The 19,285-nt window shown below is 39.4% G+C and overlaps 1 protein-coding gene and 1 long non-coding RNA gene across 18 annotated transcripts in view; one reads left to right on the forward strand and one right to left on the reverse strand.

The window, feature by feature from the left end:
• The first annotated feature begins 1,709 nt into the window (after positions 1-1,709).
• LOC149919185 (uncharacterized) lies at positions 1,710-5,500 on the forward strand. Its single transcript, XR_016464493.1, has 3 exons — positions 1,710-2,186; positions 4,571-4,671; positions 5,417-5,500. It is a non-coding gene; the product is annotated as an uncharacterized LOC149919185 (long non-coding RNA).
• A 4,263-nt stretch (positions 5,501-9,763) lies between these two features.
• The window catches only part of DLGAP2 (DLG associated protein 2), a 453,855-nt gene continuing 444,333 nt past the window's right edge, over positions 9,764-19,285 (reverse strand). For 15 of the 17 annotated variants that reach the window (XM_090136320.1, XM_090136322.1, XM_090136315.1 and 12 more), the window contains 3 exons: positions 14,256-14,408; positions 13,408-13,425; positions 9,764-11,937 (listed from right to left, as the gene is read on the reverse strand). In XM_090136320.1, the coding sequence (XP_089992446.1) occupies positions 11,719-11,937; positions 13,408-13,425; positions 14,256-14,408 (390 nt within the window). In that variant the 3' untranslated portion in view covers positions 9,764-11,718. The remainder of the gene's footprint in view (positions 11,938-13,407; positions 13,426-14,255; positions 14,409-19,285) is intronic. The other 2 variants (XM_090136327.1, XM_090136312.1) reach the window with 1 other exon arrangement.

Below are 19,285 nucleotides of genomic sequence, written 5' to 3' on the forward strand. Positions count from 1 at the left end.
GCTTTATAGGGTTTCCCTTTTCTCAGCCATATCCTCCTCAGCCTTCTTTTCATCTTCCTCTTCCTATAAGTTAGACAACCAAATGGCTTGTTCCCCATAGACAGATAGCTGACACACGGATCACACCAAATGTACAGTTTTGTCATTTTAAGAAAGTAAATATATATAAGATTTACAGTTTATCTACTTTTACTTCTGTATGGATAAATTTATACTATATATATACATAGAAATATGTATATATATATATATATACACACACATATATATATATATATATATACACACATACAAAGCCACATAGCCTCATACAAACATATAAATATAAACATTCATAAAATTCGAAATGCCATTTTTTCCTAAGATGTTGTCAATGTTTCATAAATTTATAAATATTTTACAAAATTTATTTTGACATATTCAAATCCCAAAGCATAACACTCATCTGCGCCCCTCACTATTCACTCCTGATTTATTTTCTATCTGGCAAAACTGATTTATCATTTCTATTATGATTGGTTTTATGTCACTTTTTAATATTTAGAATCCTTGATTTTTACCAAAGCCAATTTCCTTTTTAAATGTGTTTGAAGCAGTCTATTATCACATACTCCTCCAGGATCTGCATTTAAATTAATATGTCATTATTTTCCACGCCATTGACATGAGTCCCATCCTCATCAAACATTTCATTTCCAAGTTCTGCAGGGAGCAGGGAGAGATTTCATAGCAACCAGTCCTTCTTCCACCAGACAGAGAAAAATGAGACTCCCTGAATTTTCCTATGTTGTCTGAATTGCTCAGGCATATGCAGAGGAGTTGGTGCAAGCTGGGGAGAATGCAGCAACCACACAAAGCCAGAAGGACTTCTTATGTCATTTTGGCTGAGCAAGTTCATTAGTTCCTAGCTCGATCAGGATCTGAGCTTCCCTTCAGCATTGAATGGTGATGTTAATCTTCGTGGGAAGCAGAAACCTCCTTTGGATTTTTCCCATAATTAAAACAACTTCCGCTAAATAAAACAACAACAACAAAGAGAAATATGAACTTAGCACTGAGGAAAGAACATTGCTGAGTCAGCCACCATCACCATTTTCTGATAATTCCTTTATTTTGCATTAAGATCTTCTATTCAAGAGCTGCTGTGCTCATACCTTTATGATCTGGCAGCCTCACGCTGCCCGGTGAGAGGAGCATTGTGACTCTCTGTGCTGGGGCTGCCCCAGAACCTGGCAGCAGTGTGATCCCAGTTCTGGCAGTGGCATCAGCCTGGCTGCTCACCCCACTTCTGTCTCTGTAGCACACGGAGGATGTGCCCCCATCCTCAGAGACCAACTTGGCCCTTTCTCGGCGGCTTGACTGATGGCTCAGCTGTTTATTATCACTTTTAGATGTTCTGATGTGCTTCTGCCTATCTCACTAGTTCACATTTTGCATGCGTTTGCCAGAGATTCAATTGATAATTTCTGATATTTCAGTCCTCAGAGGGCAGTTGGGTGGAAGTGGCTAAGCTGAAGGCACTGAGACTGAGAGTCTGCATCCTGCCACTGCCCACCTGGTTCCTACATGTGGGAACACAGAACACATCCTGCCCTCTGCACAGCCCTACTGTGCTTCAAGCCTGGGACAGGGACAGGCAGCATCTTTGCCGGAGTCCTAAAGGGATCAGCCTGTTAGAAGTCCTTAGACACCAGCCATTCAGCAAAATACAATGGCCATGGAGTTCATAACCGAGCAGCCCAGAGGGAAGAGGAAGAGCCATGCCTTGGCTACCCAGCTTTGATTTTTATGACTGAAGAATGGGTAGTTTGTTTTCACTTGATCTGTAGTGTCAAGTCCAATAACGTGTGTGCCACAATTTAAGACTGTGTGTATGATGATTACACAGCTCGGTAATTTGTTAAGCCACACTAATTTAATGATATGCAAATACATTCACTATTAAATTTCCCCTTTCCTTAAGAGCATAAGATTTAGCTCACATAGATTTAGCATCACGATAACTCTTATTTTGCTTGTGATCTAACATGGCACATCTTCATTGTGCTTTTCTAAACCATATATTGTTGTCACCTCTGAGCTTGATCACAACTTTCTCAGAGCAGAGATTTAGAAAAGGTATCCTTTTTTTGGAGATCACCTTGAATATTGATCATGTTCTCTACATCAACAGGAACCTCTCCCAGGTCAGTATCTTGATCAAAGAATATTGTATGTTTAAGTCACTTACCAAATTAGTCACTGAAATTACTGAGATTGGATTGGATCTGTGTAGGATTTTTGATTTTGCTTCCACTTCAAAAGCCTATCTGATTTTAAAATGCATCAAGGATGTATATATATGTATATACATATGTATAGGTATGTGTGTATATATATATCAGCTGCATCAGATTTTACTTTACAAGCTTATTTAGCTATTTTTCCTGGCTTTATATTAAAATGTTACACTAGACCTGTATCAAAAATCTTAATGAAGATCTATCACAACCTACTTTTTTCCTAATCCATTCAGCCATTCATCCAGACAAAGAAAAAAATTAATTGGTTGTTGTGACTGGATGTTGGCAAATCAGCGTTGCCTATTTTTTATCATTGAATTATCCTTTAGCTACTTGTAAGCTGTTTGTTTAAAAATTCACTGCAGAATGTGTCTAGGGATTATGTTAGAGCTGCAATAGGTTATGTAAGGCACTTGTCTACATTTCAAAATTTTCACACTTCAGCTGTGCTGCTACGATTAAAACAATAACAGCCTTTCACAAACCCACTGCCAGTGTCAATGCAGTTCAGCTGGAATAAATATGCTAATTCCAGAGCATGTATTCTGCACCTGATTATTTGGTTCAGCAAGTGAAATAAAATATGCCACATCTTTGCTCTAGCTTTACTGACCTTACTAGTTCATCAGCAATGATTGTTCCCATTTAGATGGGAATGCTTGTGATACTAAGGCTGACACGGAACCGTCTTAATATCGTTGTAGAAGAAACAGTTTTCTTGTCATGAGATCCTCTCCAGATTGCAGAAAGGATCATCCTATTTTAGGGAACTCGTTAAGGATAGGACAAGCTAAATCATTGTTGGAATTTCAGCTAGAAGTGATCAAAGACTTTCTTAGTTGTAAAATACCACTACAGGACTGCAATGAATGATGTTCCAGGTCACAGTATGCACTGCTAAGAGACAGATAAAAAGAAGAGCTAAGCTGATCTAATGACCACTCTCTTTACATGTCATTTTCATTAGAATTGCTGACATACAGCAGGAAAATTTTGAGCCTTCCACAACAGGTATTAATGATGAAAATTCTTTTATACAAGTAATGAGCCAGCAGAGTACTGAATCTTTAATTTTTTTGGTCCTTCCTGCCAAAAATTTTCACAGTTTCCTCACATGCCACTCATCCATGGTGTACCCAGCATCACTTATTAACTGCTGAGATGTCAGCTCCTACCTCCAGTTGACTCATGCCAAAATTCATCACCTACATGTTAAATTTTAAAACAAACATCTTTCTTGGACTCGCTTCAGTCTGGGGAATTCATCCCTGAGGGTACCTTCCAACCTGCTTCATTATCCTCTTTTTTTTTTTTTCTCCTGAAAGCTATGAAACAATTGACAACTGATAGGCTGTTAAAATGCTGCAACCACCACTCCTCATTTTAATGAATAGCATCTCACTGTTTCTCTCAATTTCTCTCCTATGTCTCTCCATCTGCTGTTGCTCACCCAATGGCTAGGTTTTAAACTTTTTCTGCCAAGGGAAATCTTTTTATTTTGCAGGTATATAATATTGTAATGGTCCATAGCTAGGGGTTCTAAGTGTTATAATATAGAAAATAAATGAGCAATAAAAATCCAGTGATTCAAGGAAGTAAGCACTTTGACATGGTATTTCTTGTGCCTCCTTTATTTAGACTCAGAGACTCCACACATTTTCACTTATTGCCTACCATGGCATCAGTCATATCAAGAAATGTGGACAAGGCAAAGTATTCGTCAAATTTTCTGAGATGCTCAAGCCATGCCCCAAAGGACTCTTGTCTGCCCTTGGGGGAGCCAAAAAGCAAAAAGTGGACTAAAAGCTCCTTTTGGCTATACAACAGTAAAACACATTCACAGACCCTCCAGGATTCATCTTTCCAAATCAAAGCTTTCTTGTTACTTCTGCCTAAGAACAAGTGCATTTTAGACACAAAAGAGACTATTATTCCTTCTGTTAATGACACGTGATGGTCTGATTGAAAACAAGTGCATGATATTCTCTGCCTATATCAATAATAAATATTCATTAAACATAACAATAGTGTTGCATTGCTGACTCCGTTTTTTGCCAAATTCTTTCAGACTTTAGGTGCCTTCCTTCTAAATCAGATGAAGCGCAATCAAAAATATCTCGTTAAAAAAGAATTTGCAGATACTCAAATGTCTACATGGCTAAATAACTCAGTGCGGTCTATGGATCGTCTGATTGGAAATGGCATATTTTAACTAATGCAAAATTTTAAATATAATAAAGAGTGTACTCTATTTTTCTCAAAAAATTTAATTGCAGAATTATTTACAGGAGATGAACATAAAGAATACATAAACCAATTGAAAGAGGCAGCTTCATAAAAGAGCCATGGGGCAAAACAGTGAAGCACATTTTCTTACAATCAGCTGGAGGTGAGTAAAGAACCATGAAAAAAGAATAACTCAATAATAAAACAATTCTCAAATATGTCTCCAAAATAACAAATAACATTCTGATAAAGAAGATATTACTGAGAAGCGAGAAATTATTGTAGCAATGAAACAACATACTGTACATTCAATTTAGGTATCCTGCATGCTACTAAATAGAATTTATCAAAAGAACCATAAAAGCATGAGAAAGAGAATTACATAAAATAGTTTAATTCTAGTGAAGTGTAGCTTTATACAGATGGTGAATATTTGGCACTCAGTTCATCCTCGTTGTTGATATGATTTCTTATGTATATATTTATTTATATATATTTATATATACTTTTAATGATAACTAAACAGCTAGTTTCCTGGTTCTAACATTCCTTGAAATCTATAGGAGGCATTTAATTTAGTCCTTAGGCCACGCATTTGTTTATTTTGGCATGTCAAATGGTAAATGAACGTATGAGATTTGTCTCTGTGCAGAAAATCCTGCACGCTCATAGTGGCTTTTCTTCAGGAAAGAACAGTTCTAGAGCAGTGTAAGCCAGGCTTCTTCAAAGGGAAATTTTGTTAATTCAGTAAATTAACATCTAGGGTGGTCTAAAGAATGCATACTTGTGGAGCCCTTTTAAAAAAAGTTGGCCATAGTCTTAAACCTCCAGAGGGTAAATCAAAGCATGGATATGAACATGCGGATTCCACTGGTAATTATAAATAATGCTGATATTTCTTTGTGAAGCCTACAGTCAGAGACCTGAACCTACTACCAAGACCTCTGCATTACTGTGACCAGCGTGAAGGGAAACTCAGCATCCTGCAGAACCATTATGTAGTAGCCAACTCTCACACTAAGTCCTTCCTACCTCAGCAGGGCTTGCCAAGTCACATGTTGACCTGAATTATAGTGGACCAATCTGACATTTCCCTCCAATTTCATTGTGTTAGATTCTTTAACGTTCTAATGCAACTGAGATCAGAATGTAGATCAAAGCTCTGCAGTAATTCGCCTCACAAGGAAACAACTTTAATAATGGAGAACACTGCTGAATGAGAGAAGAATAAGGAAAGGAGAAGTAAAATCCTCGCTAACAGGCTGTGTTGGTGAATAATGGCCATACATTCAAACAAACTTCCCCCTCATTTAACGTTAGTGAAAATATTCATGTTTTTGTATTAGTATTTGTATTATATTTGTATTTTGTATTAGAGATATAAAAAATCCTATTCAACAACACCAATTTAGAAAAATAACAGTTTGGCCTTAATAGAATAGAGAATTAAATTGCCAGCTGATGAAAACTATTCTGGGTTTGCTCAGTTCAGGTGCAAACTCTGCAGACACACCAATTAACGTTATCTATGATCTGACTTCAGAAGCCCCATTCTGTTTCATCAATGAATGCTAATGGTAGGAACATCCACGTGTGGAAAGGTGGGTCCACGAACAAGCAGTCTTTCACTGTGATCATAATTTATGAAATGCAATATACACTTAATAAGAAGGAATCTGGAATATGGTTTTAGATATAATGAATGTCACGGCCTCTTGCAGCTATTAGAATTTTATTTTGTTAAGGGGAGCTGAACCAACCTTAATATTCTGTCCAAATTCTTTTTTGGGCAAGTTTCCATTTCAATTTCAGTTTTATGGTTGCTGTCCTGAACAGCCTATTATGTAGTTAAACAGCTGCAGCATTACACCACAGAGGTAGCTGCATTACAAAGAAAAATTAAGCAATTTCTGTGTATACAGAGGGCTGAATTCTTGCCAAGAGCCTGTGTATGCATATGAGTATGCCATAAAACAGCTGTTCCCAAAAGATGTTCCCTGAAGGTGAACGTGGTGCAGATGGGCCATGGGACACTGGCGGTGCCATAGCCAAGCTGCAAGGAGGAGACACGGTCTGCAAGAATGTGATTATTGACCATGGTTCCTGGGTACAACTATCTGGGAACTGGAACACTGAAAAAAAAATTTTTATATATATATATCTGTATATATACTTCAGTTCTCTGCAGTGTGAAAGAGCTGCCTCTACTCTGCCCCTCCTCACAGTTCTAAGAGATGTCACCATTGCTGTGTTGCACAAAGAACGCTTAGCGTTAGAGCTAAGCATTGCTTCAGAGCAATTGCCCGAACCAAAGCATAATCCTTATGCCTAATTCCTTCTTGTGCTCCACGTTAAGCTTGGTTAGAGGGAAGAAGGGGAGAGAATTGGGCATTTGGAAGTTGTGAAATACACAAAGGCTGCTTTTGCATTGCATGCCCCAGGCCCATCTCTCTGGCCAAAAAAGTTGTGGGGGGATGCATTTGTGAAGGAGAGGCTTATTAAGATCTCAGAGCAAGGACTCAGCTCCTGCACCTGTCGACAGATGGCACCCTCCCAGTGGAGCTCCTTCATCACCACAACCTCATGCCATCACAAAAAGAAAAGGCAAAGATTGTTCCGGAAACATGATGTGATTAAATTCTGTCCCTGCCTACAAGATCAGCATTGCTCTCTCCTCTCCTCTGCTTTGCTCAGGTTTTCCTCCTGGTTCATCGAGTCTCACTACCCATTTGGCACAGGTGTGGACCAGGAGAGTCTCCTCTAGCTGCTAGGAGGGTGGTGTGGAAGGAAACTCCCTGGCAGTGTGGGGATAGGAAGGAGGGCCCCCATCCCCTCAGCAATCCAGGCCAGCATCCAGCTGTGGGCAGGGGAACTGCCTGCTGGAGCCCAGCCTGAAGTTTGCATGTCCTCTAATAAAGTGCTTGGAGATCCTTCTGGATGAAAGGCACTGTGTAAAATGTAAGTATCAACCTGCTGGCCACCAGGAAGCACCTCTCTAAACATCGAAGGTTTTACTGATACTCCTCACCTGGAATGTAGCTCACCAGTGCTATCATGACAAGGTAATTGCTCTGGGAATAGCAGTGGGAGTAACACTGCTTCGCACTTCATTCCAACACTGCCTCATACAAAGGCTCCTGCTTCAAGGGATAACACAGCTTTTCAGCACCTGGAGCTACCAGCCCAAACTCAGACCTTGTGTGATCATGCACAAACCATCCCCTGGTGGGTCGGCATCTGATGCGTCCCCAGCTTTGGTGCCATAATGCCAGTGAGGACACCAAACCCACAGACTGGCCTGGGCAAGCTCCAGGGACTGGATGCAATGGCTGAGATGGGTGGATCTGGAGGGATGCATCCCATGGATTGTAGCAGGGCCTGCAGAGACCGCAGGTCACTTATGGCACATGAACACTTAGGGAGAAAGTATTCTCCTTGCAAAACCACCAAATGACCCCAAATTCCCTCACTTTATTCTAGACGCAGTGCCAAAGGAGTAGAAACTAGGTTATTAGTTTACTGATACAGCAGGAAACATGAGCTTATTTTAAAACAAATAATTTCTATTATATGAAATGCACTATATAGACAGGAAATCCACACAACTTCCTATGCACGCTTTAATTCCTTCCTGGTTATCTCAAGTCTAACATAGTGACAAGGTATAAGCATAAATTAAAATGTAATTTTTTTGGTATTAAACTATACAACATGATTAGTCTTTGCACACTGCCAAAGGCCATTCCGATCAGGTCAACAAGAAATAATAAAACACTCCATAATATACTTCACCAATTTACAAAGAATTTCAAATCTGAAAAAAAAAAAAATGTACAAAGCAAAAATAACTATGGCAGATACCAACAATTTCACCAGTCAGGTTTTTCTTTATTTAAATCTTCACAATTCTGTTTATTATACTTGTGTTTTACAGGCGATGAAGAAATGAATGGAGACTTTCTATAATTTTAATCAGTGAAAATAAGTATTAGTCCAATCGGTGTTCAATTAAAAGCTATTTCCAGCTGTTCTGTGTGGATGTACTCTATGATACCCAGAAGCAGAAAGTATTCTACTTTCTCTCTTAGTGTTTAATTATGTTCCTCCTATGCTGGTTTTGTAATTAAATCTTATTTTGATGCTGGGGAGTCAGATTACAATTTAAAATCATGTTAAGGTACCATGTGCTGTGTTTCTCACACTGGGGACCAAAGCAATTTGATTTATCTGCAACACAAGTATGATAAGCATAATGTCATTTTTCTAAATGAACCGGATGTACAATATGTAGATAGAAATGGCTTATCTGCCTGTAATGATAGAATGTTACCTGTAGAAGAATATATTGCACTTTGAAATATAACATGCACAGATAACATATTATCAAATCTTTCAGTAAGCATCTAATTTGCATCTAATTTAATTTTTATTCCCTTTTTTTTTTTTTTCCTTTCTTCTTTTTTAGAACAAAGGTGGAACAAAAATAAATCACACATATCCAAAACTTATATTGAACATTTTCTCATAATGGCATGGGAAATATGGTAAAATACAGGGTTGGCATCATTTCTGCAGGCCTATTTTTGCCTGAGAACATCCAATGTCATGGTAACATATAAAAATTATCAAAATATGATTCTCAATTAAAAACCTATATGGACTGCTCCAAGACAGCATTATTAAGTAAACTGGGATTTAAATAAATCTATAATCTTTGTGGGTTTTTTTCACCATTTTGTCTCCATAAGGTCTAGTTACCAGCAGGATCAGATTTAACTTGTCTTCATAGCATGACCTGTCCCTGCAGGTGGGGGTTTTCAAACAAGTAAGTCATGTGTGAGGCATAAGGGAAATCAGAGAAAATCTATCAGCTGCCATATATATATACAGCAGCTATAGATGTGTATATATATATATAAGTGTGTATGCCTATTTTAAATTTCCTTAATCTAGGAAAGGCTCTAGTTTTATGTGGATATTTCTAATCAGCAGCTCCACATTAAATAACATATTAGTTTTCAACACTAAAGATGCCAATGTCTGCAAGTACATTTGTATTTAAAATAGTAAAAGAAATATAGGAATTAGCATCGATATTGTACCCTACCCAGAATTCAGCTCTTTCCTTAATAGAAAATGCCTTGAAAACATGAAGGATGGGAAAGATAATGTTTTTATCTATAGAAGAATATTTAAGGGATTTTTTCTTTTTTTTTTCTTTTTTTTTTTTTTTTTTTTTTCATTTTTGAGGGATATACATTCGTCTTGGTTTTTGCTTCCAAACGTAGTTTAAGGCTATTTGGTAAAGTATATACCAGATATCAGGCTCAATTTACAGGGCTTTCTCCTCACAGAAACATCTCAAAACCTCATCTCTGAAGATTCCCATCTTGAAGCTAAACACGCTTTATCAGCTGTGCTCCAAAGACAGAACTCATGCTTTGTACTACACACTGTAGGAAAAAAATGAAGGAAAAGAAATAAATAGAACCAAAGCAAAACAGATTAGAAGCAATGACAGATCTGCATAACCTATGATAATTCACGTTTTCAGTCATCTGTCAGGCTGCAGGATGTGTGGGACGTGGATTTAAAGTGCTCATCAGGTGAAGAACCAAAGTGCTAGACTATAATTTAATAGCTGTTCTGCCTATGGCTAAATACATTAAATACATTGCATTTGTTAAAGCAGGGAAACAGGAAATGTGGTAGATGCGGCTGTCTGTCTCGGTGTGTTAACACTGTTTTGACCTAAAGTAGTACAGTGGAGCTTTCAAACCTTGCAGTCGGAGTCTCTGGGTTACATATCTTATTGCGTCTTCACCTGAAGACTTCTAAGTGCTGGGTTGCTCGGGTGGTTCTGGAAGGTAGGTGAAGTGGAACATTTCTATCTTAGTTTATTTTAAACCAAAGCCTCTGGATTGTGGTAGTCACCACTTCTCTAATAATAGTGAGAGGCTTGAAAATATATTATTTTCCTTATATTCCATGGCTGGAAATCAATTAACTCTTGAATCATGTTTGTTACATGTGAAGCAAGCAAGAAGCTTTTTCTTGCTGTAACTGATACTGCATAGAAAAATAGTTCTAAAAAAAATACAACTGTAAACCACAGTTCACCTTTACCTTAACATAACCATTTAAACTTAGATTTACTCACCACTCACATTCATATTTCTTAAACTGTTTACAACATCACAACTGGCATTTTAAACAAGCAAGATTTTTTTTTTTTCTCAAGGATACCCTGGAAACTCAATTGATAGAACATTTTGAGAGTTTGAAGTATTACATGTAGCGCAGCTCTTGAAATAAAAGAGAGGATCATAAAATAAACGTTAACACAGAAAAGAACTGTTAAAAATGCGATGAGTGTTCCAAAGGAGTAAGTATAACTTTTTCTTTACACATCTTGCTACAGAAGATCTAACTTTTTAAGGCTTCCGTTTTCCTTTCACCCATCACTCAAGTCCTCTTGCATTATAATTTTGCTTAGGTTTCAGAGTGTCGTTATACTGCTAACAGCAAACGTTTCTCAGTGGGCATTCCCAACACCACCAGACTTGTATGCTTCTTGGTTTCTGATGAACTTTGGAGTTTTAGTAGCTGGATATCCCTGTTCATCTCCAGAAACGTGACATGACATGAGAGGCCTAATATTATTCTGCGGTAACAAAGATGAGAAGAGTGGCAGAGCACATGGGTAAATATTTTAGCTGGGTTCTGGGAAAAGAAACTGGAGGTCAGAGAGATAAATGGGTTCTTTCTTTCCTGCTCTTTACGTTTGTAGCACCTTCTACTTGGATTAGCTAATGCCTCTAGTGAATGGTGAGATGCACCCATTGATAGTTTGTTATTCTTATCCCTAATTATCACACATTTTATAAAAATATAAATAACAAAAAAGTAAGCTGGGTTCCATCTCAAGAGGTGTTTCTTGTTGTCCTCTGAGAATATACTGGATAAGTCAGGTCTCAACAAGCCCTATCCATTGTAGCTGATTGTAAGTCAGACAATAAATACAAAAGAAGTCGTTCTTGCGGTGAGCTCAGCAAATTCTGAGGAAATCAAAAGCATTCCACTGTGCTTATGGCACAAAGAACACAACAGCAAGGGCATATTTATGGAGAGAATGAGACAAAAATTACCAGGTAAGTGACAAACTGTACAAGCATTTTGTCTAAAAAAGGATCTCTGCAGCATTCTGTCTTTAAAGCCGGGTTTGAGCCTCTGGGATGTATATCTCGATGCTGTCTGCACGCTCTGTGGCTGAATTCTGCCGGAAAGAGGCCGCTCTCTTAGCAGCCATGAGCCGCCTTCTGGCTTCTTGTCGCTGCCTGTCGGGTAGGTCCAGAGATTTTTCTCTTGTAATGGGGAATTTTCCTTTTGGGGGCTTCTTTGGTACAGGAGGAGGAACCTTTCTTTCTTCCTAAAACAGGGCATTAAAATAGAAGGTAAATGGCGTGCGGAAGATACCATCAGCAGAACATGCAAATTGAAGACATACAGTGCCAAATACTCATTACATACATCAAGCATGCTCGGTTTCTGCTCTAAAATCAGCTGATTAATGGATTGCGTGAATGGCTATCCATTCCAGAAACACTGATAAAAACCTCTTATTTCAGCACAAATTCTGTAGTCCTGTGCCTTAAAAAAGACTACACTTCCTTTCACTGACCTTGCAGATATCCTACACATGCAGTCTACGTACTTCACTTTCACATGAATTTGCTCAGTTTTATCTGACACATTATTACACTCATTATAAACAGAAACACACACTGGCTCTCCAATAAGAATTCAGCGCATCTGTGTGGTCTGATCAAGTGAAAAGACTGTCTAAGATTAGCAGGACATAATTTTTAATTAAATTAATCATACTGAGTTTAGCCTCAGCTGGATATGAAATAGCAGCTGTGTATACATATCTATTAGTTTAGTCTCCTCTATGGATTGCTAAATGGAAACAAGCAAGCACCAGCCAGAAAGAGAACATAAGCTAATTGTTCTCCTTGCCAGCCTGGACCGTTTTTAAAGAAAATTATGTTGAAGAATTGGCAAACTACAAAGCAAGAGTCAATAGATGTGCTACCAAAGTAGCTGTCAATGGCTTATACAGGTTTTATATCAAGAACTATTTGAGATATGAAATTGATATTGTACTCCATTTGTAGATTGTGGAATATCATATAAGGGACTTAAAAAGATAGTGTAGAATCACAGAATCATATAATAGTTTAGGTTGGAAGGGACCTCTGGAGGCAATTCATTATAACATTCCTTCAAAAGACGCTTGAAATTAGATCGAAGGTTGAAGTTATAACAGGTTTTTCAACATCGTGTTTAATATTGGCCAAATATCTCCAAAGATGGAGAGTCATTTCATATGTATAGTGTGGTTATTATGATAAATCTTTCTGCTGGATCACTTCTTACAGTAATTGTAATAGTCGAAAGTATGGGCTGTTCCTTATGGAGAACACAGTTAATTTGAGGCACAGCAGGATTCAAATAAATACAAAAAAGTGAACTGCAGAATCATCTTTTTTTTTTTTTTCTTTTTTTTTTTTTTTTAATTCTGAAAATTCTGAGTCAACTACCAAAATGCATTAGCCAAGACTAGATTTAAATTTATTTAAGAATATATTTTGATGTTCTCAACTCAGCAAAACAGTGCAGCAGCCTAAGATGCTATTCTCCATGATAGACAGCTCTCCCAGTCTTTATTTTCTCTTTTTACTGTTTTTAGACAAGAACATAAGGGCTCCATTCCTGCTGTCCCATCTTATTATTTTTTCACTTTTACTTATTTTCCTCTTAGGAACATGACTGTTGCTGTCACTATAATAATTTCTTACTTCCAGTTGTCACTAGTAAGCAAGAGTTGCAAACTCACCATCCACCAACCAGTTGGCTGAAAATTAAAATCCAAGAGGAGCATGAAGAAATGAAAGAGTTGTCAAAATGCCTCCTAATTCCTCCCGAACCAAGCAAGTATTCACCTGAGGCCAACAGTACTGACTCAAACCAAATGCTGCCGTCATCTGACTGATAAAATAATCAGCAAGGGTAGTGGGATAATTCAGGTGTGGGAAAGAGCTCTGGGAAGGGGAAAGGCAGTTTGGGAATCAAGTGCTTGTAGGCATGGTGCCACCTGCTTTGGAAGCCTAGTGGACAGGGGTATCTCCCAGGCAGTGAGGCTGCAACAGAAAAGTGCGGGCAGTTGGCCAAAAGCACTCTTTTCCCCCCAAAATTTTCATAGGCCAAGCTTTAGCTTGACCAACACTATGTTTTGTCACTTGTACTAGCACCAATTATTTATGCGAGCAGGACTGATTACTGTAGCTCAGGTTTGAGCTGGCCCAGAAGGAACAACATGCTGCAGTCTACCTTGATTGAATTCTTGGGCTACTGTTCTCAATCTGAATTAGAACATGTTTTAGTTCTTGTTTTTTTTTTTTAATCTGAAGCCAGATAAATTCAAGAGAAGTTTTATGTAGCAGAGAAACAAGATTTTGCAAAATGCATTTTCTTTGTAACACAATTCAGCTCAACATTGTTAAAAGGAAAAAAAAAAACCCCAAACAACCATACTTTCATGTCTGATGAAGGTTTCCATGTACAAGTTGGGCCATGACAGTTAGTTGTTTTCCATCTTTGGGAACACTTCCCTACTGAATTTAAAACATGGAAGCTACGGTACTATAAATGGGAAGGGAATGGTATTGCCCATGGTCTGCTTACCTTCCTTTCAGGTGATTCTATTATTTTCCATTCATTGAGTTTCAACTGGTGCAGTTCATCAAACTTCATGCTGACATCTTCAATTGAGAGCTGCAATAAGTCCCAGAAACCTGCCAGGTCCTGGGAGGTTGGTCTTGGCATGGCACTCGGGTCCTGTCATGCACAGAAGAGAGAACATGAATAGAGCAGGAGACTTTAAACAAAGTGATTTGAGGTAGGAAGGGAACCACTCCAGTTCATTTTGCTACAGTGCTGCTCAGGGCAAAGGCTACACATGCTCTGCATCTGGGAGCTGTGACTGAAAAGCTGTGCCTCCTATGCAGCTTGGATACGAAAAAGTGAGATGTCCTGCACTGGCCTTTTTGGATCTGAGCATCATGGGAAGCCCCTCAACACCATCTGCTGTGCTGACCTGTATTTCTAAAATGTAGCATGCTGACAGACTCTGTCTGCTGATTATTAAATGGAATAGGGATGTGGCTTATATTCTAGTATACTGAAGTCTTGTTAAAAATCACAGACATAGTAGGTGAGCGAAAAGCCAAACAACATCACAAGGAAATTGTCAACTTATGCTGGATTTGATTACATTGTCTTTGGTTTTCAAATGGACATGTAAGGTAAAAAATCTGGATGGGGATGTTTGTTAGAATTTTGTTTCCAATGGGATAGAATAATGCTCAGGAACTGGGCAGATACTATTCCCATTTACTGAGGTTAGGTACTTATTAGCTGAATGTCAATGTTGGATAAAAATTACCTAAAAAATAGTATACAGATTCTGTACCCCATATTTTGAGCCCTGACGCTTGTTCAAGAAGACAGATTTGTCACTTCAGCGAAGTAGGGTTTAATTGGCAAACATCTCTGTGAAGATGATGGGCAAATGTCTATCAGGGAAGTATGTATGTCACTCTGAAAGTAAGACCTCATATTTATTTCCATGGAAACTACCACACTTACAAAAAACATAATAATACTATTAGATAGAGCAAATTCTCACCTACAAAACGCTATTTTTCAACATAGTCACCACCACTTTCACCAGCAATGAACAAGAACCTGCATGCTGCACACTTGTAACAATCTGCACCAGTGGAGGTTATCCAACTGTCACTGGTTATCCACTGCCCACTGCTGAAATGCACCACCCACCACTTCACTGTGCTCACATTTACTGTTTGGTCTCCATAAATGTTTGAAAAGCATCGATGAATGTCAATGGGTACAATTCTTTCTGCACAAGGGAATTCAGTGACAAACCTTTGGTTTCTATGCACTTTCATGTCAGACACCATCTTGTCAGTCTGCCCTTCTGCTGCCATCTGTCACATGACAACAAAACGTAATGGAATATTGGTGGAAGGTTATATGCCTCTGAATCATGTGCCAGTATAATAAATCAGGAGGCATTACATTTGGAATGGCCCTTGTAGTTAAGAAGGTCTACACAATAGAACCGAGAGTGACGTAGTTGAAATCAACCTAAAGATGCTCGTAATCTCCCTCCCTTCCCAGGCCAAAGCTAAAACAGCTAGTTTAATAAATAAACTGGTGTTATTGATTAAGCAAGGCTCTGTGTCCCATATACTCAGCATCTAAAGGATGAAGGCATTCTAGGTAGTGAGCAGAGCCTCACATAGGTACCTAAAAACTGGGAAAGAGACAAATCAGCATTTATTTTCTGCTTCTCCCTCAATTTTCATGCTCCTAGGGGGCTAGTGGCATCCTGGCTTGTATCAGGAATGGTGTGCTGAGCAGGACTAGGGAAGTCATCCTGCCCCTGTACTTGGCATTGGTGAGGTCTCACCTTGAGTACTGTGTTCAGTTTTGGGCACCTCAGTACAGAAAGGATGTGAAGGTACTGGAGCAGGTTCAGAGAAGGGCAGCGAGGCTAGTGAAGGGCTTGGAAAATCAGCCCTATGAGGAGAGGCTGAGGGAGCTGTGGCTGTTTAGTCTGGGGAAGAGGCAGCTGAGGGGAGACATTATTGCTCTCTTCCAGTACCTGAAAGGTGCTTACAGTGAGAGCGGGGTTGGTCTCTTCTCACTGGTGACAGGTGGCAGGACAAGGGGAAATGGCCTCAAGTTGCGCCAAGGTAAGTTTAGGCTGGACATTAGGAAACACTTCTTTACAGAAAGGGTGGTTAAACATTGGAATAGGCTCCCCAGGGAGGTGGTTGAGTCACTGTCCCTGGATGTGTTTAAGAGCCGTTTGGATGTGGTGCTTGGAGATATGATTTAGCAGAGGGTTGTTAGAGTTAGGGTAGTATGGTTAGGTCGCGGTTAGACTTGATGATCTTTGAGGTCCCTTCCAACCTGAGTAATTCTATGGTTCTTACAGTAGGGACTACTATTTAAATTTGGATTTCCTCACTGTGGGAGCTGAGTGGCTGGATCTGGGTATGACAACAGTCCCTCAGCCTTCTCTGCTCTGGGCCAAACAGGCCCCGGGACCTCAGTAACTCCTCACACACCTTGCCCTCCTGACCCTTCCCTGTTTTTGTAGCCCTCCTTTGGATGCTCTCTAATATTTTTATGTCCTTCTTTTATTGTGGTACCCAAACCTGCACTCAGTGCTTGAGGTGAGGCCACATAGTGCAGAGCAGAGGGCGACAACCCCTCAACTAACTGCAGTGCTGGGCCTGGGGCACCCCAGGGTATGGTTGGCCCTTTGGACTGCCAGGGAACACTGTTGACTGAGATTCAACTTGCCATCACCCAGAATCCCCAGATCCCTTTCCATAGGGCTGCTCTCAGCCTCTCATCACAGAACCACAGAATCACAGAATGGCCTGGGTTGGAAGGGATCTCAAGGATCATGAATCTCCAACCCCCCTGCCACACGCAGGGCCACCAACCTCCCCATTTAATACTAGACCAGGCTGCCCAGGGCCGCATCCAATCTGGACTTGAACACCTCCAGGGACAGGGCATCCACAGCCTCTCTGGGCAGCCTGTTCCAGCACCTCACCACTCTCTTGGTAAAGAACTCATGCTCCAGTCCATACATATAGCCAGGGTTGCCCCATCCCAGCTGTAGAATCTGGCACTTACTATTGTGAAGCCTCATGCATTTGTGATTGTCCAGCCCTCCAGTTTGTCAAGATTCTCAAGATCTCTCTTTCTGCAAGGCCTCTCTACCCTTAAGGGAATCATCAATTCCTGACAATTTAGTATTGTCTGCAAACATAGTATAACTCCAAGTCCTGTATTCAAATAGTTGACAAGAACATTAGAGAGAACTGGTCCTAAACTAGAACCATGCAGAAATCTTTGCTAGAAGAGCTTTTGTTTAATGGGGAATTTGAGGAGTAGTAGTTACTATGCAGATTATAACAGATTTCTGGAAAACACGATACAACTCTAGATTAGTATTCACAGAAAATGACCATATTGGGTAGATTCCTATTTACTTTAAAAGCACTAACAACATAGGTCAGTGATATTAATTACTCTAGAGAGGTCAATATTACAGGCTTCAAGAACTGACTCCTAGTGTGAAATCTGTCAGCAACGTATATTACATTGCAATCTGTTCTCTCCAGTCTGGTCTCCTCAGTCTCTCTCCTCAGTTTCCTCTGAACAGCCAGAAAGTGATGCCACTCGTGGAAATGCCACTGACTTCTGAATTGAGGGTAATTGCTCTTCTGTACCTTTGTGCTCCACACATCCCTGCTACAGAAGAGCACAGCTTCCAGTGCGGCTGGGAGAAGAGCATGCGGTGCATCGTATGGACACAAGAGGGCTGCCTCCTGCTGCTATAGCTTATGGATCCGCAGCTCATGGATGAGTGCTAGTAAAAATGATTGCTACTACAGTTAACTGAGTTTTGGGAATACTGGCTTAAAGCTGCTTTTTTTTTTTTCTTCTTCTTTTTTCAGAAGTGGCTTCTTTGTTTTTATTGTGTTTGGAATTCAGCTTTGCAGCTCTCTTTCAAAGGGAAGCCTAAAGCAAGCAAAAAGTATCCAGCCGATGCTTGTGTTGCTCTGGTTTTGCCTGCAACCATGACATACTTAGTGATGATCTCAAGAGCTGAGCAGAATGTCTGCTGACTGGAGTATGGAGGAGGACACTTCAAAGAAAAACATTATCTTATAAAAGATAATGTGAATAATTCACCAGGAAGTAGTCATTAATCAGGGATGCTTTTTTTCAAGTAGTTAGTAAGAACTGTATACTGTAAGAGATAGCTCAATTCTTATAAAATAATTTCATTGAAGCTGTTGGTTTTATGAGTTTATCCTGAATGAGACATCTTAACCAACAGCATCATCAAATGTGATCCTTGAAACTGTTTAGATTCTTTAGAAAAATCCATAAGCCATAGAGAAATTTCAATGTAAGTGTGTTCCTCTTCCTAAAACCTTGCTGCATTTTTGAATTGGCAAAAGTAGCTGCTGCTGTTCTCTGTCCTACATTTATGGTTCCTGTTGTTGAATACTGTTAGAGAAAGCAATGTGTTGGAGCCTTGTAAGTGCCAGATGTACTGCAGTAGCTGCTATCTGTCAGCATTCCCATGGAGGACCAAGATGCTGCCGCCAGAGAATATGGAATGTCTGCTGCAGATGTGGGCTAAGTGACTATTTAAAAACAAACAGTACTGCTAAGCATAAGAAGAAAAGTTCAAAACATGAATGAGCTAAAAGTCCAGTTCTGCATTTGTTCCTTTCTGCAGAGCCCATTGTTGAATTAAGTGATTTGTGAAGAATATTCAGAGCTCAAATCTCCAAAACTGAGTAAAGCTGCTGGTATGGAATTCAAAGGTTTATTATCCTCATAAGAAGGAGAGAAATAAAATTTTGCCTTTTTTTTTTTTTTTATAATGCTGTCTCAAAGCTATAGATTCCTCCTATTGCTTTTGCAGTACTGACATGCTAAAGCTTCCAAACAGCCGTTGGCTGTGCAGAGCAGGAACTGCTCTTGTTATTACAGTAATGCTCTCAAGCACAATTCCTGGACCCACTTGAAGGAAAAGTGAAGTGGAGGGGAGGTTGGGCTCTCCAAATCTTATTTCGCATAGCTTAATCAGT

Source organism: Phasianus colchicus, chromosome 2, assembly GCF_987193195.1.
Source record: "Phasianus colchicus chromosome 2, bPhaCol1.hap1.1, whole genome shotgun sequence".
Taxonomy (NCBI): Eukaryota; Metazoa; Chordata; class Aves; order Galliformes; family Phasianidae; genus Phasianus; species Phasianus colchicus.